This window comes from Natator depressus, chromosome 2 (assembly GCF_965152275.1).
Source record: "Natator depressus isolate rNatDep1 chromosome 2, rNatDep2.hap1, whole genome shotgun sequence".
NCBI classification, from domain to species: domain Eukaryota; kingdom Metazoa; phylum Chordata; order Testudines; family Cheloniidae; genus Natator; species Natator depressus.
Genome location: NC_134235.1, coordinates 175,474,887 through 175,496,945, shown reverse-complemented (window position 1 = coordinate 175,496,945; position 22,059 = coordinate 175,474,887). Strand labels below are relative to the sequence as shown.

Sequence of the window (22,059 nt, the reverse complement as noted above, 5' to 3'; positions counted from 1 at the left end):
ATGCAGGGAGTATGCCACGTGACTCCCATTCATGTTAAAATTAGAGCCACCAAAATAAACCCCATATGCTGCTTTGAAAATGTACCTTGGTGTGTCCACAGAAAATTTCTGCAGCTTAATGGAACCTGCACATTTTCTTCTGCCTGTTTTTCTTTCTCCAGCCCATGAATATATTTTTAGCAGCTCTTAATTTTCTCCCCGGTAATACTTTGCACCGTTTTGAAAAATTACGTGCTGCTGCTCTGACTCCTGAGCAGCCCCGTTATTCTAAATTCTAAAATTGTCAGTTTAATAGGTACAGTATTTGCTTTTAAAATGTATAGCTTCCAAAACCACCCCTCTCTGAAATAGTAACAACTGGTTGATCCTGCCACCCTCACTGATCCGAACTAGCCCCAAGGGTCTGCTCCTGCAGCCCTTACTCGCTTGAGTAGTCCCACCTACTCAGGCCAGGTGTGTTCACAGTCTGCAGGCATCAGGCTTCACAATGCATTAACAGAGTGAGGTTCAGCTAGATCGAGTCCCTGTCTCCATTTGCATTTGCAATACCTTATTTGCACCCACAGTCGGGTCACCAAGAGATGGAAGTGCTCAGATTTCAAGGCCCCAATCCTGCAACCAAAATGTGTGCCCACGTCGAGTCTCATTGATAACAATGGGGCTGTTTATGGCATTTGCAGGATCAAGTTGCAGGATTGGGGTAGTTGTGAGTGTAACTGACCCCAGCATGTCTTGGTGGTAACAGCAAGAATTGCATACACTGCACTTACACACATGTGTAAATACTCATAAATATTAGATTTGTCATGTACAACTATAATCTTCACAGTCATTTAAAAATAGAGAAAAACATTTTAACTTAATTTTTCATTTGACAGCTCAAGTTCTCTAATCTTTCCTGCTTGTGGCTGCTATGCATGAAGGATAATGTAGTGAAAGATTATATGACTGCCATCTCTTAGCTTTCTCCTCATCCTCCTCTTTGCTCTCCAAATCCCAACATATTATCACTTTGCCAGTTTATAACAAAAATCCGTCTGACTCTGCATCTATCAACTTCATTATTTACCTATCATTTAAAAGCAAAGGGGAAAAACCAGTATGTATGCCAGACTTTCTGTCTTCTGAACCTCAGATGGAGATGATTCTTGAAGACGAGAAAGAACTATAAGAAGGAAGAGCAGATGCCCCAAATTATCTCTCCTTGTCTCGATCCATAGCATCGACAACACCTGAAGAACAAGGAAGCAGAACTGAACTGGGGGAAGGATCCTGACTCAAAGAAATTCAGCCAGTAAGACTGGTGAAACGTGGTGAGACACACTTTGCTTTGAATTCACTTTAGCTTGTTAAGTAGGAATTTGTTGTGTTTTTACTTTTATTTTCCTGTAATCAATTTTGACTTTTATGCCTCATTACTTGTAGTCACTTAAAATCTCTCTTTTGTAGGTAATAAATTTGTTTTATTGTTTTATCTAAACCAATGTGTTTGGATTGAAGTGTTTGGGAAATTCCATTTGGGATAACAGGATTTGAGCATATCATTTTCTATTAATAAAATGACAGACTTTATATGAGCCTTGTATTGTCCAGGAGAGAGCTGGGAAGTACAAGATGTACATTTCTGGGGGGAAGTCTGAGACTGGGAATTTGCTGGTGTTGCTCTGCAATGTAATTCATGGAGTACTATAGCACTCATACAATATAATTGGGAGGAACTTACTTGCTGCAGGCTGTGTGAGCAGACCAGGCGTGGTAGCTCTCACAGCAAAGTAGCGTAAGAGGCACCCTCTGTTGGAGAACTGAGGGCACACAGCTATCCATTGGTCCAGATTATACCCTGGGTAACGTCACACCAACTTTTACCATACATGTGCTATATAAGTCTCCTGTTTTAAGTGTAAGTGAAAACTGATCTCAGATATCACCATACAGTAACGTGGATATGCTGATATTCTAATGGTGACTACTGTATCAGGTAGAATCTTCTCTAGAGCCTGACCAGGAATTTTTGGACAGAACTTTTGTTGTTGTTGGAAAATGCTGATTTGTGAAAACAAACTTTTTGTGAACATTTATCAGTTTTGTCAAAACCTTCATTAGGAAGGTTTCTCAGGTCCTTGATAGAATTTCTCATCAAAGCCAGACGAAGACCCCAGAAGAAGAGGCCAGTAGTAAGGGCACACACTGGATCAGGCAGAGCAAGCCCTTGAACCCGGGTCTTCCATGTGAGTGCCCTAACCACTGAGCTATTCTGGAGTGGGGGTCTTGCTCTCTTCCCTCCCCCATCACATGAGGAATGAAAAATTCTGAAACCTTGACACTTTTCACAACCTATAATTCTTGTTATCTGGCCAGCTCTACTCTTCTTATCTTCTTTAACGTTTGACAAATTACATGGTATTGGGTCATTCTATTTTTTTCTGCCTCATACTTGGTTTTAAATAAACAGTGATTATTTATGTATATTTCATATTGGACAATGAAACATGTGGCTTGTAAATGTGTCGATCTCCAAAAGAGGAAGCCACTTCTAAGCATAGCCAGCATGCAAATTGTATAATTAACTCAGCAAAAATTAAATTAAACTACTGCCAGTCCCCCAATTTGAATTTGATTATTGTATGTCCTCAGGATGGTGGTGTAGCAGAAAACTAATGAGAAAGTCCTGGCTATCGTAAAATCAACAACAGATATGGAAGTGTTACTATAGTACTAAAAATCAAGAAGCGTAGAGAAGGAAATTAGAATCACCAAATTCTTTCACATGGTAATAACTAAAGCAAATTGAGCAGCTACAAAACATTCTGTTCTTTATAGATTAAAGGCAACAAGGCAAAGAAAAGCATACGAGTGCAACAAAATTTTGTACAGAGATTTTCATTTTTAAAAACACAGTAAACTACTCCCAACAGGTTCTCTCTAGCTGGTACCCATTCACACTGCGCGCATGTTGCGTGCGTCTGAGGTTTATCCACTCGCTCAGTAGCAAAATTCTTGCCCTCAAACAAACATAGTTGGCTAGTACAGTGCACGTGGAATTGGGTGGGAAAAAAACGTGATTTCTTCATTATTAAAAGGTATTGTTTTTATTCGTACATGTAAAGGACACTTTACTTGGTCAAGTGCCCCGGTTCATAGTTAGGAAGAAGAAATTGTAATGTTTGCTTGATCTTGTGCATGTCTTTTAACTTAAATAATGCCCTTCAGTTTCCTTTCAGTAATGAAAATACATAGCTGCCAGCAGTCCCAGTTGTTCAGAACCCAGGGACTGTGGCCACTGCTACAGCCTGAGGGATAGTTTTGCCTCCTATCACAAGAGGCCATTGAGCAGAGTAGCAAATAGACAGAATGAGAGTACCTATTGGGTGGTGGTGGAAAGAATCAGTTTGGCAGGGATAGCTGGAATATGGGACTTGGCCCTCCTCAGCAGAGAAATTGAGGAAAAAGCCACAGGTTGTGAGAAAAGTCCTACCATTCCTCCCTCCCCCTGCCCCCACCACCTGAATGAGCAGTAGCTGCAAAAGGACCTCTCTTAGCCCCTCAAGATGACAGCCACAGACAGGGATAAGTCTGTTGGGGGCAAGGGGTCATGGGGAGAGAAAGGATAAAGGGAGTCTCCAATGGAACAGAAAAGCATCTGAATTTCTGAGTGTTTGTTCTGAATCCCATTTTGGAGTTCTTCAATCACTAGTTTATGTGTATTTTTTATAAAATTACAAAATGGAGTTCAATAGGGAGGAGGAGTTACGAGTCTGAGCATTCAGATGAAAAGTAACCTTAAATCCACCAGAATGGGTGCACAGCTCTTTGGCAGCTTCCATACACTGGCTTAGCTGGAGAAGAATCCTTGGAAAAGAATTTTACAATGTCGGCAACTATGAAATTGCCCTCTTTATTGCATACTTCTGTGTTTGCAAAAATTATGATGTTCCAGAATCCCATTTGGTGTTTTTCAGACACTCTTCTAACTTATGAAGTAGGCTGTCCTAAAATAAGTTTTAGATGGTAACTAATATGCTCACACCATACAGGGGTAAACTGGCTTTCCAGTTTCCCTAGAACATTTGGTCAAGCACAACAGGACAAACACTTATTCTTATAAAACGTGCCAGGGGATTTTGAATATCCATACAGAACAGGCATAGTCCTGGTTTATAAGGCCCTACCACAAGGACCCATGTTAACAGCAGGGCAAAGGAAGGAGTGCTGAGTTAGTCCTGTAGGGACCTGAAGATTAAAGCACTCTAGGGACAGCTACAAGTGGAGTTGAGGGTGTGATTCCCAGCTCGCGTCAGACATACTTGCACTAGCTCTCATGGAGCTCTTGCGGAACTAGTGCACTAAAAATAGCAGGGTAACCATGGTAACACTGACAGGCAGTGGTGAGCGGTAGCACTGGTTAGCCACCCAGAGTACAAACTCAACCGGACCCCGCAGGTATGTACTCAGGGTGGCTAGCCCATGCTACTGTGGCTAGACTACTATTGTTAGAGCACTAGCTCAATGAGAGGTAGTGTGAGTATGTCTATGCGTGCTGGCAATCACAGCCCTAAGTCCCAGTGTAGATGTAGCTTAAGATACACCTTCAGAGTGAATCATGTCACAATGCAGTTCAAACCATGTATGGAAGCTATTTCCCTAGACACTTGTGACCCAGGGACCTCTTGATGCCAACTGGCAACAGGCATAAGGGATATATAAGGGTTACAGGAATCCCCTGGGTCTGGTACCTACATTTTAGTTCACCCAAGGGGATCAAGTGAGATCTCTAATAAGTCTGTGTCACATTGGTCATCAATCTCACTGCAAAACACATGTACAGAGGTCATGGTAGTAGGAGTTATGTCTGTACTCTGAAAATTATGTTCTTCAGGTCTGTGTCTAGGGCCTGGTCACCAACAAATGTGAAAAACAGGTTTTCTTTCAGGCAAGAAATGTTTATCTGTCTGTGCACATGTAAATTAAGCACTATATCGTTCACAATGGGCCTCCACTCATAAATCTGAAGCAAATGCTAACCAAGGATTGTGAAATCTTCAAAGAGAGGGATTTAACAGGACAAGGTAAACAGCAGGAGTCATCCTGTTTAGGGTTATACAATGAACTTTGGAAACTATAACGGATACATATGAACTACTAGGCAGTCCTTAAAGCTGTGAGGACAAGGTGTTAGCGGGCTTGATCTTATGAGAAGGGGGATCTCAACCAAACTGATTGAAAATGATAGGGAAAGAACTTGGGGTAAGCTTTCTTGTAAGAGATAGAGGAATACCTCGTTAATTAAGTTTAGTTTCTAGCAAGTGAGTTATGATTTTGTTTTATCTGTAACCATTTGTTTCCAATATTCATAGTCACTATCACTTGAATCTCTGTTCTTTGACGATAAACATATATTTATAGTGAAAACAAAAATAAGTGCTGTGTATACAGCAGAACTGTGCTCTAAAATTGCAATGTACTGTTCCTTGGGAATACCAGGCCTGGTAATTCTGTGTTTAGGTGGATAAGGGGCTGAACACTATAGGGAACACTCAGAGGATGCAGGGGTTGGTGTGCCCCTATTGCTAACCTATACAGAGAGATAGAGAGGCCTTTCGAGGCCAGGAAGACAGTGCTTGTGTTGCCAGAGGCTGGTGGTTTCAGGGAGCTGATCCATAGCAAGCACAAGACAAGTACAAGATTTCCTCATGCTATGGGCAGATGGTGGTGAAGTGCCTCACAATACTGTGTACCCTGGGAAGTGTCACAACACTTCAGTTCCTTCCAGTAGTAGCCTACCAGCCTAAAATCCCTGATGCAAGTAGAGACCATGAGCACTTCAGTTTTCATGGTCATGTTGTTACTGTCCTTAAATGAGGCAGAAAGTTCTTTAATCAGAGATTCTGGTTTCTATTCCAGTGATATTAACAATGGGATTGATATTCATTTCTGTACTGCCTCCAGTCTCCAAGGCAATTTGCCCATGTGACCTCAAATTATTTGTCCAATGCTGCAGTCACGACTTGCACAATGTTACATTTATCAGGTATTTCCCACTGACAGGTCTATTTCAGCTTCGTGCCAGGACATGGTTGCAACTCTGAAGACCTCAAGGAATTTTGACTGAAAAGAAATCCCATTGATAATCTCTCTCTTTATTGTTGGCATTTTTAAGAAGGCTTTTAAGTTTTGTGGGAAAGGAGAGATAGAAGGGGACACATGACACCCCACAGCCCTCAATATATGGTTTTTCTCTTCAGTGATAAAGCTTCAGAGCTGAACTCTTTTACAATTGCACATCAGCTTTGCCACCCCTAACAATGCCTAGCCCTAAAATGTTCATTAGCTCACGTTTTCAACAGTACAAAAATTGAGCTTCCTGCAGTAAGTACACACTGATTGCTCCCCAATCAGAAGAAGTTGTTTTGGGGGGGAGGGAGGGAATTGGGGCGGAGCAGAGGATGATTCTGGCAAAACATTCAAGCTGGTTTTAACTTACTGTGATTACCATTTTAAGAAAGTCACCATTCACTAGCTGTTATCACTGACATATCTGAGCAACAGCATACCCAGGCTTCCCCTTGTTCTTTCATCAGTGGTGAGCAGGGAACTTCCCCTAGTGAATAGGGGGCTTACCCATCAGCTTCTGCTGAATTTAAGGTTTAATTAAAAAAAAAAGTCTAGTATTCTAGTTGTGAAAAAAGCTTTCTGAATGTGAACTAATGCAGTACTGGCTTTCTGAGACCGCAGGTAATTAGACTGAATCAGTGAGGAGATGTGAACAACACCCATTTTGCTCACTGGGTTAACTCATCTCTCACTCACCATGTCTCTATCCTCCAGCAGGCTACACTCATTTGTCTTTATCACTTTGAAGGCTCACCAACTCTGCTTACCCTGGTGCAGCGAGTAGTCTAGATCATCTGACTGGTGACCTGATGCACATTTTGTCAAACACAGCGCTGTTATCTCCTGTTCTAATAACAGTGGGAAACAGCAGTGTCTCTAATTGGTAAAGGTTGGCTTTTTAATGGCAACCGCTGTATTTGATCAAGACAACATACGACATGTAAATTTCAGACGACAAACAAGGACACTTGTGTAAGGACAAAAAGAAAATCTTGCTTTGTTTAAAAGAAAAAGCCATCTGAATGATTTTCACTCCCTCTCTTCAACCACAGTGCTATTTAGATTACAATTACTTAAAGTGAGCCAATAAAAATTTGAGTTCCTCTGCTACTCTAAGACAGGCTATAAAAATCTCATTGTCAGCTACATCATTCATCATGATAACCTCATTTCAACTGAAACAAAATCTCAGACGTCATTGCCCCCCCCCCCTTTTTTTATTCGCCTATAATAAGGTCTACAGTCTAGGGAGCTTTCAGGCTGAACCATGCATTGTGATTTACAAAATGAAAATCTGGAATTATACGCTCACTGACATTTACATCAGTAGCAATTCATGCAGCAAAAAGCCATATGCCATGCACCTCTGATTTAACCAAATTATGGAAACATACATTAGAAAGAAGAAATACAAATTCAAAGATGAGGGGGGTTCTCAGGGTTTGATTTTTATCAGCACTTTAAACAGAGAATCACAGGGGCAATATCACAACATATTTTGTTTGGGTGACAGGTTATATCATTTCACTGACTGACTGGGACAGCCTGCATGAAAGTAACAGAACTTCTTCCAGTGCCAAACATTTGTACAGAGAGTACAAAAAAGCACAGTTAGTAGTTCACAGTAGTACAAATCACCCTATTGAAAGCTAAGGGTGGTTTATTGGCCCTATTTGCACCCACAGTGATGAAAATGAAGAGTGCTTTGAAAACATGAAGAGCCAACAGGTTTTTAAATGGCCACCTACAGGGTGTTAAAGCAGACCTGTATGAGATCTACAGTAATAAATGGTCTTAATTAGGAAATGAAAGAGCGGAATCCATTCAGTCAGGGGAGTCCAGGCTTTTAGAAAAGGAGACCCATCAGAAGTTTGTAAATATTCAACAGGTTTCAGAGTAACAGCCGTGTTAGTCTGTATTCGCAAAAAGAAAAGGAGTACTTGTGGCACCTTAGAAACTAACCAATTTATTTGAGCATGAGCTTTCGTGAGCTACAGCTCACTTCATCGGATGCTGTAGCTCACGAAAGCTTATGCTCAAATAAATTGGTTAGTCTCTAAGGTGCCACAAGTACTCCTTTTCTTTTTGCAAATATTCAACAGAACTCTTATGTTTAGTCTGAGCTGTGTTGCATGATAGAGAGAAGGGGGAAGCTAAGGCTAGATCACTGTAATTCTTATTAGAAAATGAATAATAAACCACCACTGTAAAATAAAATAAGAAACTAAGCAGCAGGATGAAATAAACCTAAGACACTGCATATCAAGAGCAAAGATTTTATTTTATTTACCTAGATGCTTTGATTGTAATGAATGTTTTGTCGACCCACACCCTTTTGTTCCCTCCCTAGAGGGCATTCATCCACCTCAGAGGGCAGAGGTGATACATCGGGAGCCGGGGGGGCGGAGGGATGCCGGGTCAAGTTCCACCACAGCCGCTGCTGGGGTGGGAAGAAGGGGCATGGCCAGAGCTGGAGCAGAAGGGGCAGGACCAGAGCCTCTTCTGGCCATGCTGGGACACTGCCCACTGCAGCGCAGCAGCTGCCTGGGAGAGTGCCTGGCTGCCCCCTGCACAGGCTCGACTTCTGGGGCCAGCAGCCGAGCGACCTGGAGCCCTCCCTCCTCCCTGGCATGCTTGCAATGAGCCCCTGTCCCCGGAAGCTGAGCCTGGGCAGGAAGCGGACAGCCACTGCCGCCCCTCCCCACCAGACTCTCTCCAAGGTAGCTGGCTATGCTGCATGGAGCAGAGAACAGGAGTGGGTCTGTCCACTCCCTGCCCAGGCCTGGCTGCCAGGGAGGGCAGCCAAACGTGCTGAGGGAGAGCCGGCACAGCCGGAGGACAGAGCACACCCCCCCCCAGTCCCACACAGATAACGTAGGGTGGGGAGGGGGCAGGAACAGATTGGAGGCCCCAGGCTGGGCAGGAGGAGGAGACATGTGGGGACGTCACATGTCCTCCCCTTTAGCTGGTGCCTCCCCCCACAGCATGGGGAGGCACCAGTCGTCTATGCCTGAGGGCCTGTCTACACTTCAGCGCTACACTGGTGCAGCTGTGCTCCTGTAGTGTTTAGTGAAGACGCTATCTACTCCGACAGGAGAGCATAGGTAATCCACTTCCACACCCTGAGCGACGAAGGTATACCAACGTAAGTTTGTAGTGTAGACCAGAGCTCAGTCTTCTCCTCATGCAAATCACCTTTTCAGTGGAATACAATTTTTGATTTTTAAAAAACAACAACAATATGTAATAACACAAGTATTACCTTGTTCTCTCTCTGCACTTCCTATTTGCCATGTAATTGAAAGGTGAACTGGAAAGCAAAATAAAGGTGAAAAACTGGCCTCATTGAAGTCAATAGCAAAACTGCCATTGATTTCAATGGGGCAGGATTTCACCCTTAAAATGTTTTCCCCGTAACAATTCCTTCCTGATAAAGACCTACGTGATTATTTCAGTGTATCCTCTCCCACCCTGCTACAATCACATTAGAAATATAAAGCCCTCTCTTACCACTGGAGGACCTTGGCAAGGCCTTTGGATTACATAAAATAAGGGGCCACACAAATCTGTAGCCTGAGCTTTATTCTTAGCTCCTTACCCTGATAAAATGATTCACGTGGCTGTACCTTACAACTGCATGGAGCTCCCATGAATTCAATGGAACTCCATGCAGAGGTCACATAACGTTCTGCCTCCATGGATAATTTTACAGGATTACTGCATTGATCAGCATCCCACTTATTGCACAGCTCCAGTTATAGCCTGATGTGACACCACTATTTTAGGAAGGTCTTCCAAAGATTACAGAGCCACCTGGCAAAGACAAGGAAGTGACAACATGATATTTTCAGTGTAAAAGCTAGACTTAAAAAAAAAAAAAAAGTTATGAGCTTGCCTTTGCATATTATAGAGGGCAGAAAAGAGCCAGCAATTTTTTTTCTTATTGCTTCAAAGGAGGGCTGTCAAGCGATTAAAAAAATTAATCGCAATTAATCGCACTGTTAAACAATAATACAATACCATTTATTTAAATATTTTGGATGTTTTCTACATTTTCAAATATATTAACTTCAATTACAACACAGAGTACAAAGTGTACAATGCTCACTTTATATTTACTTTTTTATTACAAGTATTTGCACTGTAAGAAAACCAAAAGAAATAGTATTTTCAATTAACCTAATATGTACTGTAGTGCGATCTCTATCATGAAAGTTGAACTTACAAATATAGAATTATGTACAAAAAAAAACTGCATTCAAAAATAAAACATTGTAAAATTTTAGAGCCTGCAAGTCCACTCAGTCCTACTTCTTGTTCAGCCAATCGCTCAGACAAATAGTTTGTTCGCATTAGCAGGAGATAATCCTGCCCACTTCTTCTTTACAATATCACCTGAAAGTGATAACAGGTGTTCTCATGGCACTGTTGTAGCCGGCGTCGCAAGATATTTACGTGTCAGATGCACTAAAGATTCATATGTCCCTTCATGCTTCAACCACCATTCCAGGGGACATGCTGATGACAGGTTCTGCTCACTAACAATCCAAAGCAGTACGGACCGATGCATGTTCATTTTCATTATCTGAGTCAGATGCCACCAGCAGAAGGTTGATTTTCTTTTTTGGTTGTTCGGGTCCTGTAATTTTCGCATCAGAGTGTTGCTCTTTTAAGACTTCTGAAAGCACGCTCCACACCTCATCCCTCTCAGATTTTGGAAGGCACTTCAGAGTCTTAAACCTTATGTCAAGTGCTGTAGCTATCTTTAGAAATCTCCCATTTGTACCTTCTTTGCGTTTTGTCAAATCTGCAGAAAAAGTGTTCTTAAAATGAACAACAGCATGTGCTGGGTCATCATCTGGAGACTGCTAGCATGTGAAATATATGGCAGAATGCAGGTAAAACAGAGCAGGGGACATACATTTCTCCTCCAAGGAGTTCAGTCACAAATTTAATTAATGCATTATTTTTTTAAAGAGCATCATCAGCATGGAAGCATGTCCTTGGAATGGTGGCCGAAGCATGAAGGGGCATATCAATGTTTAGCATTATCTAGCATGTAAATACCTTGCAATGCCAGCTACAAAAGTGACATGCAAATGCCTGTTCTCGGTTTCTGGTGACTTCGTAAATAAGAAGAGGGCAGCATTATCTCCTGTAAATGCAAACAAACTTGTTTGTCTTAGTGATTGGTTGAAGAAGAAGTAGGACTGAGTGGATTTGTAGGCTGTGAAGTTTTACATTGTTTTGTTTTTGAGTGCAGTTATGTAACAAAAAAAAAAATCTACATTTGTAAATTGCACTTTCACAACAAAGATTTCACTACAGTACTTGTATGACGTGAATTGAAATATACTATTTCTTTTGTTTATCATTTTTACAGTGCAAATATTTGTAATAAAAAATAATATACACTTTGATTTCAATTACAACACAGAATACAATATATATGAAAATGTAGAAAAACATCCAAAATATTTAATAAATTTCAATTCATACTCTATTTTAACAGTGTGATTAAAACTGCAATTAATTGCGATTAATTTTTTTAATCGCAATTAATTTTTTGAGTTAATCGTGTGAGTTAACTGTGATTAATCAACAGCCCTACTTCAAAGTTCAATTTAAATGCTTACAATCTCATAAAACCCAACTAAATTAACTGTTTTTTTAAAAACAGGAATGCATTCTTTACAATATTAGTTGAGGCTGGGGTTTTCAAAAGGCCTAAAGGAGTTAGGTTGAAGAGGATGAAAAATGTTATCTATGGGACAAGTGCCTTTGATCTGAACAACCCCAAATTTTCAGGTAAGAATGTTGAAATTTTAATCTGATTTTTGCATTCTGACCCATCTGTAGATACAAGACTGCATCTTCTCTACTTAACCTCCTGGTGCCTCTTGCAGTAATTGTCTTGGTTTGGCAATATAATGGGATACTGATGTAGATCAGAAAGATATAGATAAACACAGATGAAGTTATATACCAAAGCCATTTTAAAATTAATAGCTGATGAAGAATACATTTGCTAAATGGATAAATTTCCAGTGCACTAAAAGGGCAGATTTAATAGAATATTGACCAGATGCAAGAAGAAATTTCTTAAATGAATAGATTTACCACATAACATACCAAAGTGCATAGTTTAAAACAGCAAAGCCCTTTTAAACAAATGGGTGCTAATGGAATAGACCTGATAACCTCACTGCACCCAACAGGTTTCTACTATTCTTGAATAGTAGTTTTCAATTAAAAAACTCATGCTTTCTATATATGCCATGCAGTAGACTTGTAAAATGAGTTATAATTGCCAAGTGTTTCGCTAACTTCATGCACTGCACAATTAATAACAATATATTCATAGCAATTATCTGTTTCCAGTAAAAATGAATAGAGTGCTAATAGCCTCAGGTGGGTTAATTTAATTTGCACTAATCTGCTGGAGACTGAGATATACAACATTTATTCTACAGGAGAATTATTCATTTTGCAGTATCTCCGACCAATATAAACAAAGAATTACCAAATGAAATTCTAATAAGGCTAACAGAAGGGTATAATCATTCAGCTATCCCAACATTTTCCCTAGTTAGATGCAAACACTTCATTTCTAAAGTCAACCCAGAAGAAATTATATTCACTGCTTCACAAATGTTGAAGTGCCCATAAGAAAACAATTAACACTTTTGTGAACATCTGTGAAGAGCTACTTAGCACACCGCTACTAAAAAGAAAAGCATGGTCTGCACACTGGATTTTACTTTTCACTTTTATTTTTCCATTACCTATTTTTCCCCTTTCAGGTGGCACTGCAGGTTCTTTAATGTTCCCTTTCTCCTTTACCTGTCTCCCCAACCCTCATCACGGTACCTCTTTCTGGCTGTCCATTAAGCGACTGGTTTCCCTCAGCAAAGGATATAAGCAGTTACTGTGATTCAGGACCTTTGAGGGTCCTGGTAAATAGATGAAAAACTTTTGCAACCAGTTGGGGCTGCTCCATAAATCTAGCGGCAGTGTGATGCAGTGGATTGGGCAACGGGTGAGCAAGGAGATGGTCTAGAGACCTAGGTCTATACCTCATTCTGCTATTGGCTTCCTGTGTGATCTTGGGCAACTCAGACCTAAAGAAGAGCTCCAATAAAAGATATTACCTCACCCATCTTGTCTCTCTTGGGCAAGTCACTAATATCCTTTTGCCTGTGTTCCCTATATATAAAATGGGGATAATACTTAGCTAACTCTGAACAAAACATGCTAAGTATTATTTCTACCAGTAGAGGGAATCACTTGAGAGTGATACAGGAAACTTTCTCCTCTTTTTTCAGTGTTTTGTGTTGCCCCGTGGGAACAGAGTGAATGTGAATTTGAACTTAATGTTAAGTGGCATTTAGAAGGCGTGGTCAGTTCTTGTTGTTATACTCATGAAACTGGAATTCACCAAAAAGTCCAAAATAAAGCCCAGATTTCAGACAAAGTCTGTGAGTTCCACACAGTTTGTCATCATTCCAACCACACACTGTACCACCTTCTTGCCAGAGGATGCCTCAAGGCAGGTGACTGAGTGCTTGGTGCAGTGGCTCCAGGCTGACGACTTCACTCTCCCTGGACAGCCCCCATAGTCCCTACTTTCAAACGGTATTTGAAAATACTCTTTTCCCAAGTGTTCTCTATTCATCACAAGTAATGCTGGACCAAAAAAAATTTGCCTCCCTCAGTAAATTGCTTACATAATTATTCAGTTTTAAATCCTGCTCTTGAACAATTAGTCATATTCTAAACCTGCCCTTGAGTAATTATACATTCTAACTATGCCTACAACATGAAGTCACTAGAGAATCTGAGAAAGAACAGCATAGTCCTTTCAAATCCTCACCAAGCAGAGAAACAATATTTTTCATTTTTTATATTATGCTCATTGTCTTTTCTGTTATCTTGTCATAGAACAAGGAAAAACATTCAGAGTGTTGGAGTGTATCACCAATAAATGTCTTTTGTGGTCATCAAATGCCTCAGCGCTTGCTTTGGTATTTAATTACAGGATTCACAAAAGATATGTATTGCTTTTATCTGCTGCCAGTGTGAATGTTACCTATTAAATTTACTATTGACCAACACAGAGCACTGTTTGTTATATGTATGCCTGCAATATGTCTCATATAATTTATGTATGTTCTTAATATAATCTCATAAATTATCAATTTATGCCCCATTCCTGCACTGGGATCTAGTACCATGGACTGCCGTTGCCAGTGAGACATTCCAATAAAGTCACCGGGACTCCTCATGGATACACAGGTCTAGGGCCTTATTGTAGTTCGCCTACAAGCAATAGCTAGGAAGATGTATCTGTCTTGTACAGTAATTTGAAATTACAGTTTTAATTGAACTTTGCAAAGTTTATAGCATATAGCATTAATTGGCAATGAAAATATATCTTCAGTATCTGAGAAGGATGACCTCAAATGACTACATGGTAAAATGTATGAATTATATTTCTGCAATGAGGGAAAACCTTGACAATAAGACATCTTAACTCTCTAGTTTTTTTTTAAAAAGCTATAGGTTTAGTAAGTTATTAGATTTCCTCCTGCAGCAGTTGCTTCAATCAAAGCAGGAGCTGTAAGGACTTTAAAAGCTTTGGATTTTGGTGGTCCATGGCTTTATCTTGGGAAGGTCATTCTGACAGCCTTCTTGAAATGATACAGTCTACACCTTCATTACCACTAGAAAATCTTAAATGTGAATACACTACAATAGATTTACTCCTTAGAGCTGTACTATGAATTTTCTTGACTACCTGGGTGCTGTGGTTTCTGCAAGACAGAGACTTTTGTATATTTATTGATTGAGAACCATTTGAGGTCAACAGTAAGTCCAGGAAGACTCAGGATTTACAATTCCAATTGAACAAGAAGCTGCCAAGAAGCCTTAAGTAGAGCAGTCTGATGGATGAATGTTCATGCGAGACAACCAGACAGGTCCCTTTGAAATGCTGAACAGTCTGAGTTTGAGTCACTGCAAATGGTTACAGTAGTTTAATACTTTGAGAAAGTGTTTATATTTAAGAATAAAAATAGTTGATTTATAGCTTCACCAGATTTTCAGGGTGAAAACCAGGATTCTTGTCCTGAGGGAGAAAAGTTCACATTCTATGGTTTTATTGGGGATGACAGAGATTTGAACAGGAGATTTTGACATGCTAGTCACAGTTGAGTCAGGAGCCACCGACTTACATTTAGGCTCGCCGCTCTCAGAAGTCCCTAGAATCTCATACTCAACATGGATGTGACTCTGTGTGTGGCGGAGGACTGGCCTCAAGGGGCTGCTCACAGGGAGACTTCATGGAGGCTGCAATGGTGACATTATCATATGACAGGCATGGTGGTGATCCATGAGGTGCATATGCACTCACCTATTCTGCTGTCAAATTCACCCGCTCACATGGCCCAACTGCTCCTTCAGATGACCAGCGAATGCAGGGGGTTTACAAAAACCAGGATGGTGTGACCCTGTTTGCTACTCACTGCTGGGGTGCCTCCTCGTGGCTTATCTGGGGATTACCTCTCAACTGGTTTGACACCCCCTTCTTTGGTTGCTTGCCCCGGAGAGAGAGAGTCTCTCTCGCTCTCTCTCTCTCTCTGGACTCCAGTTACTAGTTTTTGCAGCGAAGACACAGTCTCTAATGAGATGGGCAACAAAGGGCCAATCAACACAAGCTGTTGTGGTGTGGTAGGTTTATGTGACCACCAAACATCTTTTACATAGGACACCAAACAGCCATCTCTCATTTAGTCCCTATTAAGCTAAATGTAAACCTGCACCCTGTTGATGAAAGGTTCTGTATTCCATTACCAATCCCCTGGACTAATTCAGTGCCCCCTAGTTCACCCACATTAATCTCAGACCCGTCAGTAAAACTGAGACACAACCTTTCCCTGTACCAATATACAAAATGTATAATTACATACAGCTAGGAAAGATTATTATATTTACAAAGGCACAAACCATGCCGTACTTTTACAAACAACAGCTGATGACATAGCATGCTAAAGGCTCTTTGATCACCTGTACACTCCAAAACCAGACATGTTTCAAATAAAGTGGAGTTGTTTCCATTTGCATGTCTAACTACATCTTAATTTTTCTACAATACCCACCAGATATGAATAATGTAAGCCCTAAAGTATGTCATAAAGGCACAATATAAGTTTAGCTGCCTGACTGAATTATTCTATACAGACTTCTACCTTTATATTAAGACTCTGAAAAAAGGTTACAGTTATATCGGCAACATCCCTCTTCTTTAAGATATGAGGAACATGAGAGTTTCTTTCTAATGCATGCAAGTGTAATAGCCAGGGCTGACAAGAAGTTTAATGAGGGAGCGTTTAAAAGAAAAAGCATGAGATCTTACATATGTCTTTGAAAACACACAACAGAATTCTTCAAACAGTATGCTGCTGTTAAAAAAGCTTTAAAATTAATGAACAGTGGTGGAATCTCCCCAGCATTGAGTGCAGTAGCTGGATTCACCACTGAAATAAAGTCTTTAGCTATGGTTTACTGAGACCTTAAGAATAGACTAAGGAACCAACGGGAAAGTAGTGGGGAGTTTCCAACTATTCGACTTTTAGCAATACTAACCTTTCTATGGTGTGAGAGGTGGAGAATAAGTCTCCAAATGTGCACACAAGCTAGGTTGTAAAACCTCTTAATACCTATAGAATGTCCAATTTACTTTGATTAATCAAAATTTAAATTAATAGAGCTATCCCTTCTTCATTAGGATTAAAGATCACAGAGTAGCTCTCAAGCAGAAACGTTAGGTTCCAAGAGCCTCACTCCAGTATACTGAGTTTCCAACTGAGCTTCGGGGAAAAAGAATTCCACATCTCAAGTGATTAACAAACAGTATGAAAGTGGTACTTTCTGACATTACCAGGACGATAAAAGTTATTCTAACTAAAAACTGATCTTAAGACTTATGAAGATAGAAAGTGAGGAGAAGCAATTTGTCATGTATGACAACAAACTGCATCCTTTGTGCTGTCTCCAGAGAGGCACTCATCTGTAAACGAAAGGGCTAAAAGATCCTATCCTTTTAAAAGTTTAAATAGTACATTAGAACAGAAAGGCAACTGCGCTTGGTCTTCCAAAGAACCCTAGAGCAATGTATAATACTGAAAAATAAATCTATTAAGTTTCATCCTCCACTGAATCTTTTTGGGGACCGTCTGTCGTCAGAAATGGGACTGCCCTATTACACTAATCCACTAGGATAACTAGTTGCATATTCTCAGTTCGGTGTGAAGGCAATTATATACCAAATCCTTATTGGGCTGGGATGATAATATAGCTTCAGTGATCAACATCCATTCATGCACTTGTTAAATACAGTCACTTATTTTGATGACCTCTTTAAAAGTGTTGGCATCTTTATACATGTGAATTAAATTTTCAAACTATCCAGCGAATTGTCTTGTCAATGCATTTTTGGGTAGTAAATAACTGTACCTCTTGGCCAGTAAACTACACACAAGACTAGTATGCTTTTTTATGGGCATCCCTTCCTCCTTTTGCCAGAGCATATGTCCTCATTGGCAGCTACCTGTATCTAAAAGATGGCCAGTCCACACTGTGTCCTGAAGATCCACCACTACTTCATCTAGGGAATACTGTTTTTCCTCACTTGAGCAGCCAACCCTCTTTCAACTACATTTCAGTTTGGCATTAGGCATGAAGCATCCAAGTCTAATGCCAATAAGGCTCTGTGTATTGAACACTGGAGCTGTTAGAGGCTCCAGTATTCATTCTCCATCAACTTCTCTATTCCCAGCTGTGGGCAAGAGTATCAAGAGCCCGTCCAAAGGGCCAGCAAGGATGAGGGTACTTGCTGGCAAGTCTGGCTGGAATATAGAATTCCAGAGATCAGTGTGCAAATCTCTTCTAATAAGTCTTAACACTGCAAGCTTTGTTACTTCAAACTCCAGCGGCTGACATGCATAACACTTAAAGTTGCAGCAGGATCATGTCCACTCTTGAATATTTTACCACTTCAGCACTCAGGTCATCCAAATGAAATTAAAGGATGCACAAAATTATCACTGTTGTACTCTCCCTGCATTATTTACAACCTTGAAGGCTGCAGCACTTCAGAATGGTATTAACAATATAAAAAGGCAAAGTTTCCCCTCAAGCCAGGTTTATTGCATTTATCTTCAGAGTCTGCAGTGTAACACAACTTTAAAAGGTCAGAAAGCCTCCACAGACCCTCCCATCCACTGCTCTTTGGTTTCTCAATGTTGACATGCAAGGAATTTACATAGGAGAAACCCAGTAGAGAAGTAAGTGGGAGAGGAATGTATAAATCCCTTGGGCCTCAGTTAAGAGCACACATCCATGTCTTAGAACTACTGTCAACTAATTTCCCCTCTCTTGCCTTGTTGAAGTCTTCAGAGGTTGCCCTCATTTCCTTCCACGTCTTATTCAACAGCTGGATGCAGATGCAGAAAAACTCCTCAAATGATCTGTCATGCGTGAAGAACATGGGGTGGAAATCATTGCAGGTCTCACTGGCTAAAGACGTAAGAGAAGGGGAAAATAAAATATTAACAGGCAGGACCCAAACTGGAAAAAAACACCCGCATCTGGAAAATACGGTAATTCCTAGGAACTGTATTTCTAACCAGGATAGGAGGTGTAAACACACCACTTTGGAAAGCCAGCCCTGGTCTGCAATGTAAAAGTGAATGAGACACAGTATAGAACCTCTTTGCAGGAAAGGGCAACTAGATGCTTGCCTGGATGGTCTCTCAGAGGTGACGGCAAGTTGTTTGTGCAGAGCTTTACCGTCCAGGCTAGGATGAAGAAAGGCATAGACAAAACTCCAAGCCTAGTCATCAAAAGAAGAACCTACCCCTCTGTTAGCAGTATGTACACCAAAGCTATGCTGACTGAGAAGCGGACACTGAACCCAAGCAGTAAGAGGATACAAAACCATCGTCTGATCAAAGAACAAGCTCTGCTAGCAGTAGCTGATGAGTTCCTGTTTTCTGTGGCGGTATGCCACAGAGGTATCAGAGAAAGTGATTTTCTATGTGAAAGTGTAGAGATGTTTAAATATATGCACCTAAAATAAATGTTAACAAACAGCTAAACAGAGTCCTGTTCCACATATCGACAAAGTTTTTTCTAAAGGCAAGACTGAATACAAACACTCTCTGTACAATTCTCTTCAACCCTAAAGTCAAGCATACGTTTAAAAACAAAAGAAAAAAAGAGAGAAGAGAAGGCCTGTGAGACACAAAAAGGAAGAAGATATTCTGCACAAAGAGGTTGTCCTCTCCTGTAGGACTTACTGAGTTATGGCCAGATTTTCAGAATCTGAGGGCAATGGCAGCTGCTGGGAGTTGAGCACTTTTGAAAATCTGGCCACTGGTGACCAATTGCCCCAAAGGACATTTTACCACCTATGCTGCTGGAATTGATGCAGTTTCCGTCACCATGCTGCTTGCCAGCATCACAAAGACTATCGGGTAGTCTGAGCCCATCCTTGATACATCCATCCTTCATCTCAATTAACCTTAGCTCTCCTCCACATCAGCTAATTAACCTTAGCTTTCCTCCACATCAACAGCCTCCTAATCTTCCTCATTAGCAACTCACAGACTTTTACAGCAGCAACCTCACCTACTGTCAGGAACAAAGGAGTAGTCACAAGCAGCTTATGTGACATATTACTAGAACACGTACCCTTTGGGCAAACTGCTTCCCAACCTGCGCTCTCACACATGCCTCACTATCCTTAGTAACCTCTTCCTCCATATTAAATTTGCCAGATTAGACATGAAAACTCTTTGGGGGTATCCAGACAGAACTATCTGACTGAGAGATCCTCAGTGATGAGGAACACATGCCTCTTCTCCTGAGCCTGGCTCCTCGCCTGCTACAGCCCCATGGGAGCGATGCCTCTTTTTGAAACCTGCCTGTTTGGTATGTATAATTACCTTTGCCATGGCAGTTGCTGCTGCTATAGGAGCACACTGTGCATGGAATTACTTAGTGCCTCAAAGAAAAAGGGTCTCTGATCTTTCCTGAGGTGCAACATTCCAATTATGGAGGCAAAACTCTGAAGCTTAATCGCACACATGAGGTTTAATTGTAATGTCAGATCAAAATATAATCAATTTCTTGGCTATAGAGCTAGGGACGGAGTTAATTTAGGAGTTCAGGTCTCATTCCAATCAAATGAAATCCATTCATTTCCAAGGCTGTGTAGTCAAGGGCAAATTGGTCAAGGCAGCAGCTCAGTTTATGAGTAAGGCCTCCATCCCTTAAAAAAATAAAATGCCAGCGGCCTGGTTTTCAGAGCACCTTCAGCTTCCCTTCATTTCAATTGGAGTCATGAGTGCCCAGCATTTCCAATTATCAGGCCTTCAGCCTGTAATAAACGGCAGTGGCACAAAAGAACAGGTTTTTCAGAGCGTGCTTGTCCTTAAATCATAAAATATTATAACGATGAGGAGAAATAAAATAATGTCAGGCAGAAGAATGCAGTCAGTGCCGTGGCTGTGTAAATCAGACCATGAAACAAGGCAGTAACCATGAGGTATGCTGGCCTCTCTAATCCTTCTCAGAGCCCAGGCTAATCACAGTTCCTTCTTGTTTAAAAATAAATACATCAATAAATCAAAATTAATGTGAAATTTATGGATCCTCAGAAACTTGATCATCAATTCCCAGGCATGCTCTTCATAATAAGTACTAAGCTATATTCTTATTTTGATTGTTTAAAAAAAAATAAAAATAAAAATTGGGGGAGGCCAATGCTTTTCTAACTAGTCAACAGACTGCAACTTTCCTGCATCTGTTCAACTCAGAGAAAGAGTAAAAATAATTCCTCTCAATCCAAATGGGGCAACTCAACTCGATCAGAAGACCAGAGCCAATATGTCTTAAACCATGCTAATCCCAACTAACCAGACTCAAAATTCAGAACTGCATCATAAAGAGGTACCTCAAAATTTCCATAGACATCCAGATGGTAGAAAAAATTCCATGCTGAACTTCAGTAACACGTTTGTTTGTCTGGAAAATGACTCTTCCATGAAACTGAATAATTTTACATCCTTGAATCAAATATTATTATTATTAATATTATTGTAGTGTCTAAAAGCTCCAACCAAAATCACAGCCCATTTTACTAAATGCTGTATAAGTGCACAGTAAAAGAGAATCCATGCTCCAAAGAGCTTTAAACCTAAATGGACAAGACAGACAACGGATGAGAGAAAGGCAACATTATTATCCCCACTGCACAGATTGAGAACTGAGGAACAGAGAGATTATGTGAGCTGGTCAAAGTCACAGAACAGGGTGTTTGCAGCAGAAGCAGAAACTCTACCCATATCTTGAATCCCCGGCTGAAGGTTTTCACCACAAGGCCATCTTTTTCTCTGAGGAGTGGCCAAATTTAGAGAGTGGTCAATATTACTATGTAATATTTTGCACAGCTCTAAGTGGCAAGTTAAAACTGAGGTTCACTGTCAGACCAATTTGGGGAACATTGTATGGAGCCTACTTGTAATATTCCTGACGTTAGGCACAGCACTGTCAAACACATTTCCATTAGCAGGAACTAGCCAAATTTATTATTAAATAAAAACACACAAACATAAGGCTACAGCTCAGGGACTTAAATCATCATGGTTACTTATCCTTGTTGAACGTTAATATTATGCCTTATAATAATGTTTCTCTGAGACCTCCTTTGAAAGACAAATCAGAAGAAAAATCTGGTCTGTATAAATCAGGCTGAGAATTTGCTAAATTCTCCTTTCCTAGCAAAATTCTTATACCTACTTCTCTGAACTGGAGCTCTGTGTGCCACCTAATGGGATTCAAGTAATCCTTCAAACTTTTAGTTCCTCTCTGAGCATGACTTCAGGA

At 40.6% G+C, this 22,059-nt stretch overlaps 1 protein-coding gene across 5 annotated transcripts in view; it reads right to left on the bottom strand.

Moving 5' to 3' along the window:
- The window catches only part of ELMO1 (engulfment and cell motility 1), a 418,423-nt gene that overhangs the window by 115,593 nt on the left and 280,771 nt on the right, over positions 1-22,059 (bottom strand). For all 5 annotated transcript variants that reach the window (XM_074945335.1, XM_074945337.1, XM_074945338.1 and 2 more), the window contains one exon: positions 18,551-18,687. In XM_074945335.1, coding sequence (XP_074801436.1) covers positions 18,551-18,687 — 137 coding nt within the window. The remainder of the gene's footprint in view (positions 1-18,550; positions 18,688-22,059) is intronic.